The 19032-nt window shown below is 46.3% G+C and overlaps 1 protein-coding gene across 1 annotated transcript; it reads left to right on the top strand.

Annotated features, from left to right (window-relative positions):
* The first annotated feature begins 17482 nt into the window (after positions 1 to 17482).
* Positions 17483 to 18675, top strand: LOC147085427 (uncharacterized). Its single transcript, XM_085979100.1, has one exon. It carries the CDS (start codon positions 17646 to 17648, stop codon positions 18558 to 18560), a length of 915 nt encoding a protein of 304 aa, XP_085835226.1. The 5' UTR covers positions 17483 to 17645; the 3' UTR covers positions 18561 to 18675.
* Positions 18676 to 19032: the final 357 nt, after the last annotated feature.

Here is a 19032-nt window from a genome sequence, read left to right as displayed (position 1 = left end):
TTTGAGCAGCTAAACAACGTTGGAAGGAAACTCCCACGGGACGTAGAAAAGTGCAAAATCTTAGCTCTGCCGAGAGCTCATGCACCTGAGAGGTTAACCCTGTGTTTCTCTGTCCACAGATCTTCCAGGACCTTCGAAGTGTTTCCAGCATTTAATCAACAATTCCAGATGCAGTATCTGCTGCATATTGCTTTTTATGTTAACGCAGTGTCCCCGCTTGTATTAACAGAAGTCAAAAATAAATTGTAGCTACCAGAAAATAGAATCGATTAAGTCGGCGTGCATTGGTGGTTCAGGAGTAGAATTCTCGCCTGCCACGCGGGTAAACCCGGGTTCGATTCCCGGCCAATGCAGGCTAATTTTTTTAACAATTCATTTCATAGCAAACACAACAAATGAGCATAAATAATTTATTAGCTGTACCTGTGCAAGTGGATTAAGGGTATGAATGTTCTGCTCCTGTTCCTGTGCAACAGCTTTGAGGGGCTGAATGGCATCCTGTTCCTGTGTAACAGGCTCGATTCTTACTCTGACAGACATTGCATTGCTCACTTCCTCGTTAGTCTCGTTGTGAGTATCCCCGCCTGTCACGCGGGAGACCGGAGTGAAATTCCCCGGCGGGAAGGAATTTTAACATCCCCAATTTTAAACGTTTTGGCAGCACCTTAAAGCGCTCTTTGGAAAAGATCAACAGCGAAAGTTTGAACCTAAAATAATTTTAAACGGTGAGGAACTGTATAAAAACCTCCTGCATCAATTCCTCGTTAGCATAGTGTTCTCCTTCTGTTTGTCTTTTGTGCGGGGCACTGCGGAACGAGAGAGGACAGGGAAATGCAGATAACAGCGGGAGAAAGCACGTCTGATCTTTCAAGTGGACAGCACTGGCACGATTAGCCGAATGCCCTCACATTGTACTGCACGCCTCCATGAATCATATGGATATCTGAGACATACTCACACAAAGTGAGCACACATCTGTGTTCGTGCATGTGTTTGAGTCTTTGTCTTAAGCAGTGCACTACTGTTTCCTCTGGATTGTCCTTGATATTTTGGTGCTGATTATTCAATATCCCGACGGCTTTTCTCTGACTGTGTATCTCTGAGAAAAGCACAGAAGCAAATAGATTTCAGGTGGACGCCTACACGCACTTGATGCTGTGGTTTCCTGGACATGTCCTTTGTGATCTCGCCTAAAAAATGTCATCTTGTACGAAAAATTTGCCTGGCGTGAAAGTGACCTGAATTTCAAAGCAGCAAGGAGGGAAGACTGCCTTGTTCTGCTTGCTGGCCGGACGCTTTTCGCAGCTTCACTGGTGGACTAGTGGATAGGATTCGGCGCTTTCACCGCTGCGGCCCGGGTTCGATTCCCGGTCAAAGAACCAGTGCGTTTTCTGGCTGTTTGAAATGCCAGCAATCAAAGCACCCCCGCGAAACAATGCTAGCACCTCATCAACCTTTCAATTTTCCACACCGCTGCTGTTGCTTCAACAGTCAGCAGCACATCATTCGGTACCGAGGTGCAGCATTCGCTTCCTTGCCTTCGAAAAATGCCTGCTGTTTCAAAGTCAGCAGGAAATGACGTTGGGAACAAGACACTTTAAATGCCCACATTTATGTGTACCTCACAGTGTCAGAACAGTCACGGTTATTATCCGTCTTCCATGTATTATTTTGCCGACTGCATCTCCCTAACAAACTTAGCTGATCACAGCACGGCTATCAGTCAACTCATTGCCAGTGTGAAAAATGCCACATTAGCAACGTTTGCAAGACTCGAATGGCAGAGTAACTGGGTCGTGATAACTTATCCTGATATTCATGAGGCCTTAACATTCGCTGCATAAGACAATTCTACCTCTGGTTACCATCCCTCCTGCCATTGGAAGCGTTTGTCTTTATTTCCTCTATCAAAACCCATTTTAATTTTGCAAGCCTCTATTAAATTTCCTCTTAGCCTCCAGAGGAAAGCAATCCCAGCTTCTCCACACTATCAACATAACTGAAGTCGCTTGTGCCTCGGGCCACACTGTAAGACGTCAAACGGGTTCTGTATGTCTGATAGACATATATTTCAGCTAAAGTGGAGTCAAGTGTTATGGGGAGCGGGCGGCAAAGTTGCGTTGTGTCGAAGATCTCATCAGCCACGAACTTATTAAATGGCGGTGCTCGAGGGGCCGATTGGTCCAATCCTGCGCCTATTTATTCTTTTGGGGGAGGTTAGTTTCTTAATTATGTAATTTTTGAGCAGCTAAACAACGTTGGAAGGAAACTCCCACGGGACTTAGAAAAGTGCAAAATCTAATTTCTGCCTAGAGCTCATGCACCTGAGAGGTTAACCCTGTGTTTCTCTGTCCACAGATCTTCCAGGACATTCGAAGTGTTTCCAGCATTTAATCAACAATTCCAGATGCAGTGTCTGCAGCATATTGCTTTTTATGTTAACGCAGTGTCCCCGCTTGTATTAACAAAAGTCAAAAATAAATTATCGCTTCCAGAAAATGGAATCTGTTATGTCGGCGTGCATTGGCCTTTCTCGGGGTAGAATTCTCGCCTGCCACGCGTGAGACACTGGTTCGATTCCCGGCCAATGCAGGCTAAATTTTTTAACAATTCATTTCATAGCAAACACATCACATGAGCATAAATAATTTATTAGCTGTACCTTTGCAAGTGGATCAAGGGTATGAATGTTCTGCTCCTGTTCCTGTGCAACAGCTTTGAGGGGCTGCAATGGCATCCTGTTCCTGTGTAACTGGCTCGATTCTTACTCTGACAGACATTACATTGCTCACTTCCTCGTTAGTATAGTTGTGAGTATCCCCGCCTGTCACGCGGTAGACCGGGGTGAAATTCCCCGACGGGGAGGAATTTTAACATCCCCAATTTTAAACCTTTGGGCAGCACCTTAAAGCGCTCCTTGGAAAAGATCAACAGCGAAAAATTGAACCTAAAAGAATTTGAAACGGTCAGGAACTGTATAAAAACCTCCTGCATCAATTCCTCGTTAGCATAGTGGATTACTGTTTCATCTGTATTGTCCTTGATATTTTGGTGCTGAGTATTCAATATCCCGACGGCTTTTCTCTGACTGTGTATCTCTGAGAAAAGCACAAAAGCAAATAGATTTCAGGTGGACGCCTGCACGCACTTGATGCTGTGGTTTCTTGAACATGTCCTTTGTGATCTCGCCTAAAAAATGTCATCTTGTCCGAAAAGTTTGCCTGGCGTGAAAGTGACCTGAATTTCAAAGCAGCAAGGAGGAAAGACTGCCTTGTTCTGCTTGCTGGCAGGATGCTTCCCGCAGCTTCCCTGGTGGTTCGGATTCGGCGCTTTTACCGCCGCGGCCCGGGTTCGATTCCCGGTCAGGAAACCAGTGCGTTTTCTGGCTGTTTGAAATGACAGCAATCAAAGCACCCGCGCGAAACAATGCTTGCACCTCATCAACCTTTCAATTTTCCACACCGCTGCTGTTGCCTCAACAGTCAGCAGCGCATCATTCGATACCGAGGTGCAGCATTCGCTTCCTTGCCTTCCGGAAAATGCCTGCTCTTTCAAAGTCAGCAGGAAATGACATTAGGAACAAGACACTTTAAATGCCCACATTTATGTGTGATGCGCTATCAATTACTCATAAAAGACGGAGATTTAGGAGAGTAACTAAAGGCTTTTATTAGCAAAGAACAAAGCATGCCTCTCGTGCTTGACTGGGTTCCAAGAAGGCAGGGGGCTGCAGGTCAATCACCTTTATACCTGGGCCTGTGGGTGGAGCCAGCCGAGACATGTTGAGGCATGCATAGGTACAACAGTTTGCAACAACAGCAACAACAGTGAATAACAATAATAGTGGTTTACCACATTCACCCCTTGTTTAAAATTGAGTCCGGCGGGGTGAAGTGTACTAAAGGTTCGTGTAAGTAAGTCTATCAGGTGGCCTTGTATGCCGTCCTGAACGTCGTGGTGGCGGCGGTGATGGTGCAGCATCCAACGTTGAATCTGGCGTCTCATTGAGTGGTTGGGTGGTCAATGACGTGTCCTAGGGCTGCGGCATGCCGTCTAGCGGGGTTGGGTTGTGGGTAGTGGTGGATGGCAATGGTAGTGTTTCAGGGGCACCCGAAGGTGCGAGGTCTCGTATGCAGACTGTGTCCTCCCGCCCGTCCTGGTACACCATGTAAGCATACTGAGGGTTGGCATGGAGGAGGCTCACCCTCTCGACTAGGGGGTCCGTCTTATGGGACCTCATGTGCTTCCACAGTAGGATGGGTCCTGGAGAAGTCAGCCATGTCGGTAACGAGATCACCGATGTGGACTTCCTGGGGAAGGAGAACATTCTCTCATGAGGGGTAGCATTGGTGGCTGTACAGAGCAGTGACCGAATGGAATGGAGCGCCGCAGGGAGGACTTCCTGCCAGCGAGAGGTCGGAAGGCCCTTAGATTTCAAGTTTAAAAGGAATGCCTTCCAGACCGTCGCATTCTTCCTTTCCACCTGGCCATTCCCCCGGGGGATGTAGCTGGTGGTCCTGCTTGTAGCGATACCTCTCGAGAGCAGGTACTGCCGGAGTTCGTCGCTCATAAAGGATGAGCCCCTGTCGCTATGAATACAGCTGGGGAAAGCGAACAATGCGAAGAGTAGTTCAGACATTTAATGACCGTGGTACTGGTCAAGTCTGAGCAAGGGATGGGAAACGGGAGTACTCATCAATTATGTTGAGGAAGTACACATTGCGGTCGGAGGAGGGGAGGGGCCCTATAAAATCGACGCTCAGCCTTTCAAAGGGGCGCGTGGCTTTGATCAGGCTTGCTCTGTCTGGCCTATAAAAATGCGGTTTGCACTCGGCACAGATTTGGCAGTTCCTGGTCATGGTCCTGACCTCCTCGATGGAGTCGGGCAGGTTACGGGATTTGATGAAGTGAAAAAACCTGGTGACCCCGGGTGGCAGGGGTCATTGTGAAGGGTCTTCAGTCTATCGACCTGCGCGTTGGCGAATGTACCACGTGATAGGGCATATGGGGGCTCATTGAGTTTCCCGGGCCGGTACAAGATATCGTAATTGTAGGTGGAGAGTTCCATTCTCCACCTCAAGATCTTGTCGTTCTTGATTTTGCCCCTCTGCTTATTATTAAACATAAAAGCTACTGAACGCTGTTCTGTGAGCAGGGTAAATCGTTTTCCGGCCAGGTAATGCCTCCAATGTCGCACAGCTTCCACAATGGCCTGGGCCTCCATTTCGACAGAGGAGTGTCGAATCTCGGGTCCCTGGGGGGTCCTTGAGAAAAAGGCCACGGGTCTCCCCGCCTGGTTAAGGGTTGCAGCTAGGGCAAAGTCGGATGCATTGCTCTCCACTTGGAAAGGGATGGACTCATCCACTGCGTGCATTGTGGCCTTCGCAATATCTCCTTTTATGAGAGTGAAGGCTGCACAGGCCTCTGCTGTCAGGGGGAAGGAGGTGGACTTGATGAGGGGTCTGGCTTTGTCTGCATAGTTGGGCACCCACTGAGCATAGTACGAGAAAAACCCTAGGCATCTCTTCAGTGCTTTTTGGCAGTGGGGGAGGGGGAGCTCCATAAGGGGGCACATCCTGTCGGGGTCGGAGCCGATGACTCCGTTCTCCACTACACAGCCAAGAATGGCAAGGCGCTTGGTACAAAACATGTCCTTGTTGTATGTTAGGTTCAGCCGCTGGGCCGTATGGAGGAATTTATCTAGATTAACATCATGGTCCTGCTGCTCGCGGCCGCAGATGGTGACGTTGTCTAGATAAGGGAAAGTGGCCTGGAGCGCGTTCTGGTCAACCATCCATTCCATCTCCCGTTGGAAGACTGAAACCCCGTTGGTGACGCCGAAGGGAACTCTGAGGAAGTGGCAGAGACGACCGTCAGCTTCAAAAGCTGTGTACTGGTGGTCCTCAGCCCTGATGGGGAGCTGGTGGTATGCCGACTTCGGATCAATCGTCGAGAACACCCGGTATTGTGCTATCTGATTGACCATGTCAGATATGCAGGGGAGTGGGTATGCATCTAGCTGGGTGTAGCGATTGATCGTCCGGCTGTTGTCAATAACTAGGCGCTGTTTTTCGCCAGTCTTCACTACCACCACTTGTGCTCGCCATGGGCTGGTGCTACTTTCAATAATCCCTTCCTTCAGGAGTCTTGCTACCTCGGATTTAATGAAGCTCCTATCCCCGGCACTGTAACGCCTGCTTTTGGTAGCGATGGGCTTACAGTCGCGGGTGAGGTTAGCGAACAAGGAGGGGGGATCTTTAAGGGTGGAGAGGCTGCAAATGGTGCGTGGCGGGCAATTTAAATGCTGCTGGCTGCAGACTGTGAGTGGGGGGAGGAGTCCATCGTATGCTAATGTGACACTCTTAAGGTGGCAGTGAAAATCCAACCCCAGTAGAACGGCAGCGCAAAGATGGGGCAGGACCAGGAGTTTAAAATTTTTGTATTCTGTGCCCCTTACTGAAAGGGTCACTACACAGTAGCCACCGACATCCACTGACTGGGCTTTGGAAGCCAAAGAGATCCGATGTCGCGTCGGCAGGACTGGGAGAGAGTAACTGCGCACCGTGTCGGGGTGGATAAAGCTTTCCCTGCTCCCGCTGTCAAAAAGGCAGGTAGTGGCGTGGCCGTTTACCGTAAAGTCCATCATGGACCTGGACAGTTGATGAGGGAGAGATTGGTCCAGCATCACGGAGGCCAGCGTATGGTCGAGCGAGTCGATGTGGTCGTCAGATGAGGCGGTGGTTGAGTCCGGGTCCCCCGTGGTTGAAGTTGGAGACGTCCGAGATGGCAAACAAAATGGCGGCGCCCATGGTCCCGATCCCCACGCGGCTGGGGGAGCCCAAGATGGCAGACAAGATGGCTGCCCCCATGGTTCACACGCGGCGCTGCTGGCGTTAGCGGTTTTACCTTTGCAGGCGCTGACATAGTGTCCGTTCTTCCCGCAGCCGGAGCAGGTAGCGTTTCTCGCCGGGCAGCGTGCTCTGGGGTGTTTTGCCTGGCCACAAAAATAACATTTCTGTGCCTTGGACATCGCAGCAGCAGTTGAATGTGGCGGTCCCATGACCCAAGGTTGTGGCATCCACGTTGCGGAGCGGTTAGGGGAGAAGGCGTCCATATTCCTGTGGGCCGCATCGAGCGAGAGCGCGAGGGACACTGCCTTTCTCAGGTCCATTTCTCCCTTTTCCAACAGTCTCTGCCGGGAGTAGTCGGACCTTAGACCCACAACGAAAGCATCTCGGATCAGTCCCTCTGTGTGTGCTGCGGCTGATACTTCTTTGCAACCGCAGTCTCGGCCGAGTATCCGTTGTGCCCGTAGGAAGGCCTCCACCGATTCCCCGGGATGTTGTCTGCAGGATCCTAAGAGGTGCCGGGCATAGACCGTATTTACCGGGCGTGCGTATTGCCCTTTTAGCAGATCGATAGCCACCGCGTAGGTCGTCGCGTCCTGGATTATTGTATAAACTTGGTGGCTCAACTTTGAGGCCAGGATTTCCAACTTGTTTTCGTCCAGGGTCACAGTTGACGCTTGCAGGTAGGCCTCGAAGCAACGCAGCCAATGCGCGAATTTGGTAGCCGAACCCGCTTCTTGGGGGTCTAGGTCCAGGCAATTTGTTCTGAGGGCTCGCAGCAGCTCCTGCTGCTCAGCGTTTGGTGCTGCAGCCTGCTGTTCAGCGATGGTGCAGCAGCCTGCTGTTCAGCGTTTGTCGACATTTTGTTTTTGCTAATAAAATTGATGCGCTATCAATTACTCATAAAAGACGGAGAGTTAGGAGAGTAACTAAAGGCTTTTATTAGCAAAGAAAAGAGCATGCCTCTCGTGGTTGACAGGGTTCCAAGAAGGCAGGGGGCTGCAGGTCAATCAGTCAATCACCTTTATACCTGGGCCTGTGGGTGGAGCCAGCCGAGACATGCTGAGGCATGCATAGGTACAACAGTGTGCCACAACAACAACAGTGAATAACAATAACAGTGGTTTACCACAATGTGTACCTCACAGTGTCAGAACAGTCACGGTTATTATCCGTCTTCCATGTATTATTTTGCCGACTGCATCTCCCTAACAAACTTAGCTGATCACAGCACGGCTATCAGTCAACTCATTGCCAGTGTGAAAAATGCCACATTAGCAACGTGTGCAAGACTCGAATGACAGAGTAACTGGGCCGTGATAACTTATCCTGATATTCATGAGGCCTTAACATTCGCTGCATAAGACAATTCTACCTCTGGTTACCATCCCTCCTGCCATTGGAAAGCGTTTGTCTTTATTTCCAATATCAAAACCCATTGTAATTTTGCAAGCCTCTATTAAATTTCCTCTTAGCCTCCAGAGGAAAGCAATCCCAGCTTCTCCACACTATCCCTCGGGCCAGACTGTAAGACATCAAACGGGTTCTGTATGTCTCATAGACATATATTTCAGCTACAGGGGAGTCAAAGGTTATGGGAAATGGGCGGCAAAGTTGCGTTGTGTCGAAGTTCTCATCAGCCACGAACTCATTAAATGGCGGGGCTCGAGGGGCCGAATGGCCCAATTCTGCTCCTATTTATTCTTTTGCGGAAGGTTAGTTTCTTAATCATGTAATTTTTGAGCTGCTAAACAACGTTGGAAGGAAACTCCCACGGGACCTAGAAAAGTGCAAAATCTTAGCTCTGCCGAGAGCTCAGGCACCTGACAGGTTAACCCTTTATTTCTCTGTCCACAGATCTTTCAGGACATTCTAAGTGTTTCCAGCATTTAATCAACAATTCCAGATGCAGTATCTGCTGCATTTTGCTTTTTATGTTAAAGCAGTGTCCCCGCTTGTATTAACAAAAGTCAAAAATGAGTAGTAGCAAAGAGGAAATGGAATCTGCGATCTCGGCATGCATTGGTGGTTCAGGGGTAGAATTCTCACCTCCCACGCGGGAAACCCGGGTTCTATTCCCGGGCAAGGCAGGTTAATTTTTTTAACAATTCATTTCACAGCAAACACATCACATGAGCATAAATAATATATTAGCTGTACCTTTGCAACTGGATAAAGGGTATGAATGTTCTGCTCCTGTTCCTGTGCAACAGCTTTGAGGGGCTGAATGGCATCCTGTTCCTGTGTAAGAGGCTTGATTCTTACTCTGACAGACATTACATTGCTCACTTCCTCGTTAGTATAGTTGTGAGTATCCCCGCCTGTCACGCGGGAGACCGGGGTGAAATTCCCCGACGGGGAGGTATTTTTACATCCCCAATTTTAAACCTTTGGGCAGCACCTTAATGCGCTCCTTGGAAAAGATCAACAGCGAAAAATTGAACCTAAAATAATTTTAAACGGTGAGGAACTGCATAAAAACCTCCTGCATCAATTCCTCGTTAGCACAGTGTTCTCCTTCTGTTTGTCCTTTGTGCGGGGCACTGCAGAACGAGAGAGGACAGGAAATGCAGATAACAGCGGGAGAAAGCACGTCTGAACTTTTAAGCGGACAGCACTGGCACGATTGGCCGAATGGCCTCAAACTGTGCTGCAAGCCTCCATGAAACATATGGATATCTGAGACATACCCACACAAAGTGAGCACACATCTGTGTTCGTGTATGTGTTTGTGTCTTTGTCTCAAGCAGTGCATTACTATTTCCTCTGTATTGTCCTTAATATTTGGTGCTGATTATTCAATATCCCAACGGCTTTTCTCTGACTGTGTATCTCTGAGAAAAGCGCAGAAGCAAATAAATTTCAGGTGGACGCCTACCCACACTTGATGCTGTGGTTTCCTGAACATGTCCTATGTGATCTCGCATAAAAAATGTCATCTTGTACGAAAAGTTTGCCTGGCGTGAATGTGATATGAATTTCAAAGCAGCAAGGAGGAAAGACTGCATTGTTCTGCTTGCTGGCAGGATGTTTCCGATAGCTTTCCTGGTGGTCTCGTGGTTAGGATTCAGCGCTTTCACCCCCGTGGTCTGTGTTCGATGCTTGGTCAGGGAACCAGTGCGTTTTCTGGCTGTTTGAAATGCCAGCAATCAAAGCACCCGCGCGAAATAAACGCTTACACCTCATCAACTTTCCACGCCGCTGCTTGTGCCTCAACAGTGTGGGAAAAACGTATTAAACATGAAGACATGCTGGGATACTTAACCACTTTACTAATTGAACAAAGAACACTAAACTAGTTAAAACTAAAAGAACTGCTGACTGCCATAATGAAGTCAAGCTGACCTTTCGGCTTTGGGCATCTGGTGATAAAATGTGAACATGTTAATCTGTTTCTTGAGATGCAAGGGAACCTATGAAACCTTATGTTGAAATGTAATGTAAGCTAATCACCTGAAGCTGTTTAACTTGCTGTATAACTATGAGCGCTGTACATTAGTAATTTAGAGTGCTGGTGGGCAGTAGGGACTGCTGCAGACTCTCCGTAATATCATGTAATAAATTCCTAAAGCGAACCTCGAAGTCTCCATCTAATAATTAATTTCCTCGACAGAATTTGGCGTAGTCAGGCAGGGTCCCTAACAACGGGATCCAAAAGAACTAAGAAGGTCTTAGTTGGGTATAGCGTCGACCTTATATATCACTTGGCCCACTTAGGCTCCAATTAGACAAAGGAAGTTTAAAAAGGGACTCTCCTAAAAATAAAAGGAAAATGCCCGGTGCCTCCCAGCTGAAAGGGGGAGAGCACCTAGCGCGTCCCAGCTGAAAGGGGGAGGGCGCACGGTTGCCCAGTTATCCGGCCGGTGACTCATGCTGAGCCAAGAAGCCCGTCAGGCTGAGGCAAGACTGCTGAGAAGAGAGAAAATACTATGGCACCGAATTAAGTAGCTACAAAGAAAATAAAGTGTTGACTTCGAGACTCGCGGAAAAAACCGGTGAGCGCTCATTGTATTTTGTGTATATAAAATAACCCGCGGTTGTATAACCAGTAAGTTTAAAACTAAGTTACAGGAGTAAGGAAAAGATGGGAAATAACGGCAGTCGAGCTGATTCATCCAAGCCTGCCAAGAAAGGAGCCCGAGGCAAGCTAGAACAGGAGGCTGCAAATGATAAAATCAAGATATGTAAAAGAACGAATGACAGAATAAAAAAGCTCGTGCAACATCGAAAAAAGGTAGGAGATCCCATCGTTCCACCGGGTTCGCCAGCCGAAAATGTAAAAAAAGAAACAGGAGACGATCGGTATGCGGTAACTTTTATTAGTGATCTGTATGTATGGTCGGGTGGAGATTGGTCTTTTGGGGGAAGTTTTAAAATACCTTTAATAAAAGAATGGGAAGAAATTACTAGAAATGAAGGAGGGGATCCTGAGTGGGACACCCCCTATATGTTATGGTGCTTTGCTCGGTGGATGGAAGTAGCAAAAAGACACCAACCCCCAAAGAAGAAGGGGAAACAGGAAGAGGCAGAGGATAGTGAGAAAAAGGAAGAGGTGCTGCCTAAGGCTCCTGTTGTGGGAATGTATCCCCGAACCCCAGCAGGAGATCCGCTTGAGATGGGGGAAGAGTTAAATAATTTACTAATGATAGCGGCTGCTCTAAGACAGCAACCGGCACGATTTCCGGCGCTGCCTCCATACAATCCACCCCCACCCGCAGATGAACCCGTAATTGAAACTCCTCCTCCAGCAGAGGCACTCGGAGCAGGAGCTGCTGCACTGCCTCGTAGTAATGTACAGGACCTAACCTCACGTAACGGACCTACAACTGGGTCACAAACACAACCTGACACTACTACCCATCAACTTCCTCGAGTCATGATAGGAGAGGTGCCAGTGTTAAATCCATGGTCCCCAGCGGAAGCTAGAGCTATGATAGCCGAGGCACCAGTCCCCTTAAAGAAGCCCACTGCCTTTCATAATTGGCTAGAACAAATATGTACCATTTACAGCCCTCTTCCTGGGGATGTGCTCATGCTGCTAAAATGTGCGTATGGGTCCTCATGGTCGACCCTAAGGGACGGATTTTCTGTTCCCCCGGGAGAAAATGGAGATTGGCGACAAGATGATGCACAACTGGACCAGGGAAATGAGTCTGTTGCTCACTGGTTAGAACATAGAGGTAAAGAGGCTATAATGAGAGGAGCCAAGAAGACTAGTGACATAGGAGAAGTTACTCGATGTCTGCAAAGAAAGGAGGAGACAATTCCTGATTTTGTAGCTCGATTTAAAAGCAAGTGGGAGGAACATGCGGGAGTTCCGTTAGCAGACAATGGACCTTTGGCAGTACAAACATTGCTAAACTGCATGTTACCCTTTCAAGCTCAAGTCTTTAAAATGATTAATCTAAATTGGCAGACTCAGCGCTGGGTGGACGTAGTTACTGCTCTGGTAAATATGGGTAGGGAAGGACTCTTTACTCAGTCGAAAGAGCAAAAGCCAAAAACAGCGGGACAATATTTCCAGCAGAATAGAAGAGAATTTGCACGAAGAGGAGGTTATGGTAGAGGCAGAGGAAGGGGAAGAGGACAATGGCAAATGAGAGATAGATCACAGGATGAATGTCGGAAATGTGGGAAAAGAGGACATTGGGCTAGAGATTGCCAATGCCCCACAAGGCCACAGCAGGAATACGCCCAACAAGGAGGGTATCCAGCTCCAGGGGCAGAAGGAACTTCCTTTTCTTTCAGTAACCCTAATGCATCCGCATAGGGGTGCCACGGAGAAGCGGTGGTACAGGCGGCTGTGATCAGATTGTCCAAATCCATGAAAGAACAGCCTATGGCTACAGTTAAAATAGGAAATAGCCATTTGGACCTTCTGGTCGATACCGGTGCAACAATGTCCTCTGTAACCCCCTCCGTGTGTATACCCTCCAGTCAATTTAACGTTGTAAGCATGGGAGTAGCCGGTATCCCTATGTTAGAACCCCTCTCCAAACCTACCGAAATTCAAGTGCACGGGCAATCCGTCACAGACACCCTCATAATTTCTCAGACCGCCCCTCTCCCTATGTTGGGAAGACAGGCTTTATGTAAATTGGGAGCAGTTATATACTGCACTCGAGACGGCATGTTCATGGAACTGCCTCAAATACAAACTCATCAGCTAATTAATTTAATGATAGAGGAAAAGCAAGTAGAAGGAGCCCCCATTTTGTAGTGTTGGCAGCTGAATAGCAATCCTTATGGCCAATTGTTAAAAAATGTATTCCAATCCTTGCAGGAATTGGAAGATCCTCAGGGGCAGTATTTACAATATCTAATTGAAACCAGTAGAGAAAAGAAACGGACCCATTGTACGGCATGGTACACGCATAAAGAAACATCCAATTATCAAGAATTGGTTTGCTCATACCTAAACCAGCCACAATTGCTGCAGATTTCACCTTATTTATTCTTTGGAGATAAAGGCCTGGGAATGTTGGTTCACCTTACACACGAACAAAAAGAAAGATTTAGGATGCATCACACATCCGAACCCCACCTGAATATAGCAGTCAGAGCCCCAGCTAAGGCGAAGGAAGTGGGGGAGATGATAAAAAGAATACAACACCACAAGCCAGTCTATTCCATCACGTTGCCAATCCAAGCTGGAAAGGTGGAGATAGAATACTTTAATGAAACAGAGGGAAAAATTCGCTGGTTAAGAAAAGAATGGGATACTATTTTTGAAAGACAGCAGCCCCCTAAGGAAAATCCACAATTGTTACCATGGGCATTGACTAAAGTAACTTCTGAATTATGTGCAAAGCACAAGAATCATGTGGGAAAGGTGCATTCGGCAGCTGAACATAGGGTCCAGCTACAGAAGGATGCTGTTTTGCGCTGTCTAAAGCAGTACCGGTTGGCCCCAGAGGCCGAGGAAGGAATAGCAGCGGTTATACATTCTTTACTGCAGCAAGGGGTTTTAGTCAAAACACAGAGCCCCTGCAATACTCCTATTGTGCCCATCCCGAAAGTAGGAAGACCAAATGACTGGCGTTTTGTGCAAGATCTCCGGGCGATCAATAAAATAGTCATTCCCATTGCTTCCTTGGTGCCAGATACCAACAGCATCCTCTCCTCTATACCAGCTGATGCAACTACCTTTTCGGTTATCGATTTGTGTTCTGCTTTCTTCTCCATACCACTGCATAAGGGCAGTCAATATCTGTTTGCCTTTACTTATAAAAATCAGCAATATACCTGGACCACGTTGCCACAGAGGTATACTGAAAGTCCTGCGGTGTATGTGGCAGCGGTTAAAAATGACTTGGAGGAATGTCAGTTATCGGATCAGTCCACCTTAATCCAGTACGCAGATGACCTTTTGGTTGCCTCCCGAACGGGGCCAGACTGCCAAGAAGATACTATAAAATTGCTCCAGCATCTAGATAGCAGGGGACACAGGGTGTCCTCTGAGAAGTTGCAGTTTTGCCAAACATCTGTCCAGTATTTGGGTTTTCATTTGGAGTATGGACAGCGAAGATTGGGACTGGAAAGGATAAGAGCAGTGGATAAAGTGCTGATCCCGTGAACAAAGAAGGACATTTTGTCGTTTCTGGGAATGGAGGGTTTTTGTCGACAATGGATATATGACTACAGAGAAATGGATGCGGTCTTACGATCAGCTACGCTGCAGACAGAGCCCCCCATAGTTGAATGGACGCCAGAACGAGATAAGGCATTCAGTGATCTTAAAAAAGCTATGGTCAGTGCTCCCGCGTTAGGACTACGTAAGTATAATAAGCCTTTTCAGTTATACGTCAATGAAAGAGAAGGCTTGGCAACAGAAGTATTGGCACAAGAACCTGGTGGAGGAAAAAGGCCTGTAGCATATTACTCTGTAGCCTTACCAGCCGTAGTGAGAGGCATGCCAGCCTGCTTACGAGCCGTTGCTGCAACCGCCACAATAGTGGAAAAATCCATCCTTATTGTGCTTGATCACCCTTGTGTGGTAATTGTTCCCCACGCAGTGCTGCTATTATTAAATTCGGCAGCTACTCAGCACTTTACGGCGGCAAGAAGGACTGGGTATGAGATAATCCTCTTGTCACACTCTAATTATATCTACCAGAGATCACCAGCTGTCAACCCGGTGACCTTTGTGCCAATAACAACAGAACATCCAGGTGAACCAGAACAGGACTGCTTGTTAACTGTTGAAGCCACCACTACACCCAGGCCAGATTTGCTAAGTGATCCTATTGATAATCCTGACTTGATCCTCTTCACAGATGGTTCTTCGCATCGACCTAGTGATGATCAACTATTAGCAGGTTATGCGGTGGTGACTCCTCATGAATTATTGGAAGCTTAAACGTTGCCACCTGACACATCTGCACAAGCAACTGAACTATATGCATTAACCAGAGTCTATATTTTGGCTAAAGATCAAAGCATCAATATCTATACTGAATCCCGTTATGCATTTGGGGTAGTGCATGATTTTGGACAATTATGGAAAAACAGAGGTTTTATTACATCCTCAGGAAAATCTATTAAGCATGCGCAAATGATGTTAAATTTGTTGGAGGCTATTCAGTTGCCAAGTAAAATTGCAGTACTAAAATGTGAGGCCCACACCATGGCAGATGATGAAGTCGCGTGTGGAAATAGGTTTGCTGATAGTGCGGATAAAGAGTTCGCACTGAGGCAGGCCCCACAGCTTCAAGCCGCCAAAAATACCGTTAGTAACTTTCCAGCAGAACTTCCTAGTAGCATTGATGCTGATCTACTACGACAGGCCCAAAGTCAGGCAACAGTCAAAGAAAAACGTACTTGGAGTAAGGCTGGTTGCTATCAAGATCATGATATATTGATGCATCCTGATGGCCGAGTGGTTTGCCCACGAAGCTTGTTTTTGCCTCTGTCTCGCCTGGCACATGGACAGGCTCACATGGGCAAAGGAGGGATGGCACATGCATTTTCCCAACAATGGTATGCACCAGGAATAACGGTAACAATTGAAAAAGTTGCCATAATGTGTTTAGTATGTCAGCAGAACAATAGAGGGAAATCGCCCACAAATTTTGATCACCTACCCCAACCAGAGCTGCCCTTTGAGAATCTACAGATAGATTTTGCACATATGCCCGCAGTAAAAGAATTTAAATATATACTGGTAATAGTAGATGTGTTCTCCAGATGGGTAGAGGCATACCCCACTCGGAGGGATGATGCCAGAACAGTAGTACGCAATCTGCTAAAAGAAATAATACCTAGATTTGGAATACCTATGGGAATAAACAGTGACAGAGGAACTCATTTCACCAGCAAACAGATAAAAAACTTAAATGAAGCCCTTGGATTTCAATGGAAATTGCACATACCTTACCAGCCACAATCCTCAGGAATAGTGGAAAGACTGAATGGGGAAATCAAGGCCGCCCTAACCAAAGTATGCCAGCAAAATGGGTTGCAATGGTCGGATGCTGTGCCAGTAGTAATGTATGCCCTGAGAAATCAGAAAAATAGAAACACAGGTCTGACACCACATGAGATCTTGATGGGCCGGCCTATGACAACAGGCACACGCCCACCCATGACTCCAGAGAAGGTGGCATTAATTTGGAATGATGAAAAATCGTTAAAATATGCTCAGGCCATGTGTGAAACAGCAGGAAGAATACATGAGAAAGTGAGACAGGCCCAGACGCGCCCCACAGATGGAAACATGAACCCCTTTAAACCCGGAGATCAAGTTTATGTGAAAGCGCTAAATAAAGAATCTTTTTCTCCTAGGTGGAAAGGACCATATTTGGTGCTGCTTGCAACTCGAACAGCTCTCAAATTGAAAGAAAAACCTGATTGGGTACACGCTACAAGGTGCAAGTTGCATCATCCGGAGGAAACACCGGAGGTGGAGTATAAACATACTGCACCAGACACCACTTCAGAAACGGGAAAAGATCCGTGCCCACCATAATTTGGCACTCCATTGAAGGACTGATTACTTTCGGATTGCTATATATGTTTATATTTAATGCTGTATAACAATAATTAGGATAATTTAAAGATTTCTAGGATAAATCAGGAAATATGTTAAACCAGATAATAATAATCGGCCTAAGTGTAATCAGGACAGCCGCCTGGACAATCCTGCCTGCTGAAAAAACAGAATGGGCAGGCCAGTTAGGATGGAAGGCGAGAGACAGTAACCAATCGCAGGGAACTTACACTTGTAACAATGGCACCATTTGTGTAATTGCTAATTGGACGATTAATTGCGAAGCCTGTGGGATGTTCGAAATGAAATCTGGGATGGATAAAATAGTATTTAACCAAGGATCTAATATAACTCTAAGTATAAAATGGGAAAAAGGAGTGAACATAAGTTGTAGGATAGAGAATGACACTGACATATTAAACAATCATACTAAATGATGGAAATGGTATAAAAATGACACAAGAACCGGAGACATGGAACAACCGATATATTTGAAAGACGGTCAGGCGTACGGATGCATAAATGCAACTCTTATAGAAGGAAGACCTCACTGGTATGGGGAAACATTCTTCGCAAAGAAAACGAAACAGATAGAAAGTCCTATGGACCATTTGCAAAGATTGCATTCTACCTGTACCCTGGTCCTGATCTCCCCATATACTCTAAATTTGACAGTACAGGTACAATATGAGGATAAAAAAGATACTGGATGTAATATTACTACTATACAAGCCAAATTGAAGAAGAGAGTTAGGATCGGGAGAAGGAGAAGGGACTTAGCAACGGTCTTGGGAGGAGTAGGAACTGGTATGGGAGCCCTTAATGCAATAGATATTGAAACATTGCAGAATAAAATACAGCAAGTAGGAGGGCTGAGAGGAGATGCTATAAAATTAAGAAATGCTTGGGACAATGGACTGACAGCAGCGATGTTAACACAGTGGATATCAGATACAATGAGTTGGAAGCAAGTAAATAAGGTAGAAAAGGAACAAGAGAATGTTGCAAAAGGACAAGAGAAAGTCAATAATCATACTCAATGTATGTTTAAAGAAATTACCAAGCAGTCACTGAGGGCTGAGCTAGAGCGAATCGCTATGTCAGGACATGCTCCTAGTTGGATGAGAATTTTCGGATTTGAAGGAAATAATCTAGAAGTAAAACCTGATCGAAGATATACTAAATGTGACCTTATGGGATGTAATTTTACAATGAAAGTGGTAAATGTGACAAAGGCCAAAACCTGGTGTCAGTTCTTGGTATTGCCCCAACTGTTTGGAGAAAACTTTTGGTATCCCGAATTTCATGGTAAATGGATAGATCAGGGGAATAAGACCCACGATGCCTCGGATTGCCAAGATTGGCCGTTTGGAAAAGTATGCCCATTGCATACCCCTATATATGAACCTTGTTCATTGCAACATAGTAGAGGTACATGTATTTGGAATTTAAAACCTTGTAATGATACTACCTTGCATGAGATAGGCCAGAACTATCTGTGTATTAGCAGTGCCTGGACTATATATGTCGACGGGATTTTGAAACGGCCCCGTTTAAACACTTGCATAAAAGATGTTTATACTGTGTTTGACCCACATACCAACAAAACATATCAGTTGGGAAAATGGGCGACGGTAATGCAAAGAAGAACTGTATTGGGGATAGAAAATGCCCCCCCTACAGTTAATTTGGCTAATCTGACGAAATTTTTGAAAAAACAATGAAAAGATAGCAGAATCCTTAGCGAAAAGAGGAAGAGATCTGCACCATTTAAAAGCAGTGATGGATTATGATGAGCAAGGTTTGATTCAAATAGCTACACAAATAACAGATTTGACGGTACACCACTGGTGGGATGTGTTTAAAGGATGGTCACCTAAAGCATCCGCAGTGCTGGAATTGTTTGTTCACCCGAAGGTTATATTTTGTGTAGTGACAGGTGTTTTATTTATATTAATTTGTATAATGTGGATAAGAGTGAGATATCTGCTAGCGCAAACAGTAGAATCAGTAGCATCTGTAAAAAGAGCTACGAAAGTACTAGAGGGAAAGGAAAGAAAAAGAGCAAACCAGGATGAATATGATGAAGAAGATTGTCTAAAAATGCGTCCTTTCCCAAAGGGATATTATCCTCCCTATGAAAACGAACTGAATACAATGCCGTAAAGCAGTGTTGATCAGTAAAGATCAACAAGG

Source organism: Somniosus microcephalus, unplaced genomic scaffold (genome assembly GCF_052327205.1).
Source record: "Somniosus microcephalus isolate GS21.2 unplaced genomic scaffold, FLI_Smic_1.0 unresolved_chr8, whole genome shotgun sequence".
NCBI classification, from domain to species: Eukaryota; Metazoa; Chordata; class Chondrichthyes; order Squaliformes; family Somniosidae; genus Somniosus; species Somniosus microcephalus.
Note: the sequence above shows the minus strand (reverse complement) of the source record. Positions and strands in the feature narration are given on the sequence as shown.

Bases quoted from the DNA above. Each gene is read 5' to 3' on its own strand.
- LOC147085427 (XM_085979100.1), top strand. From the start codon at position 17,646: ATGGGAGCCCTTAATGCAATAGATATTGAAACATTGCAGAATAAAATA.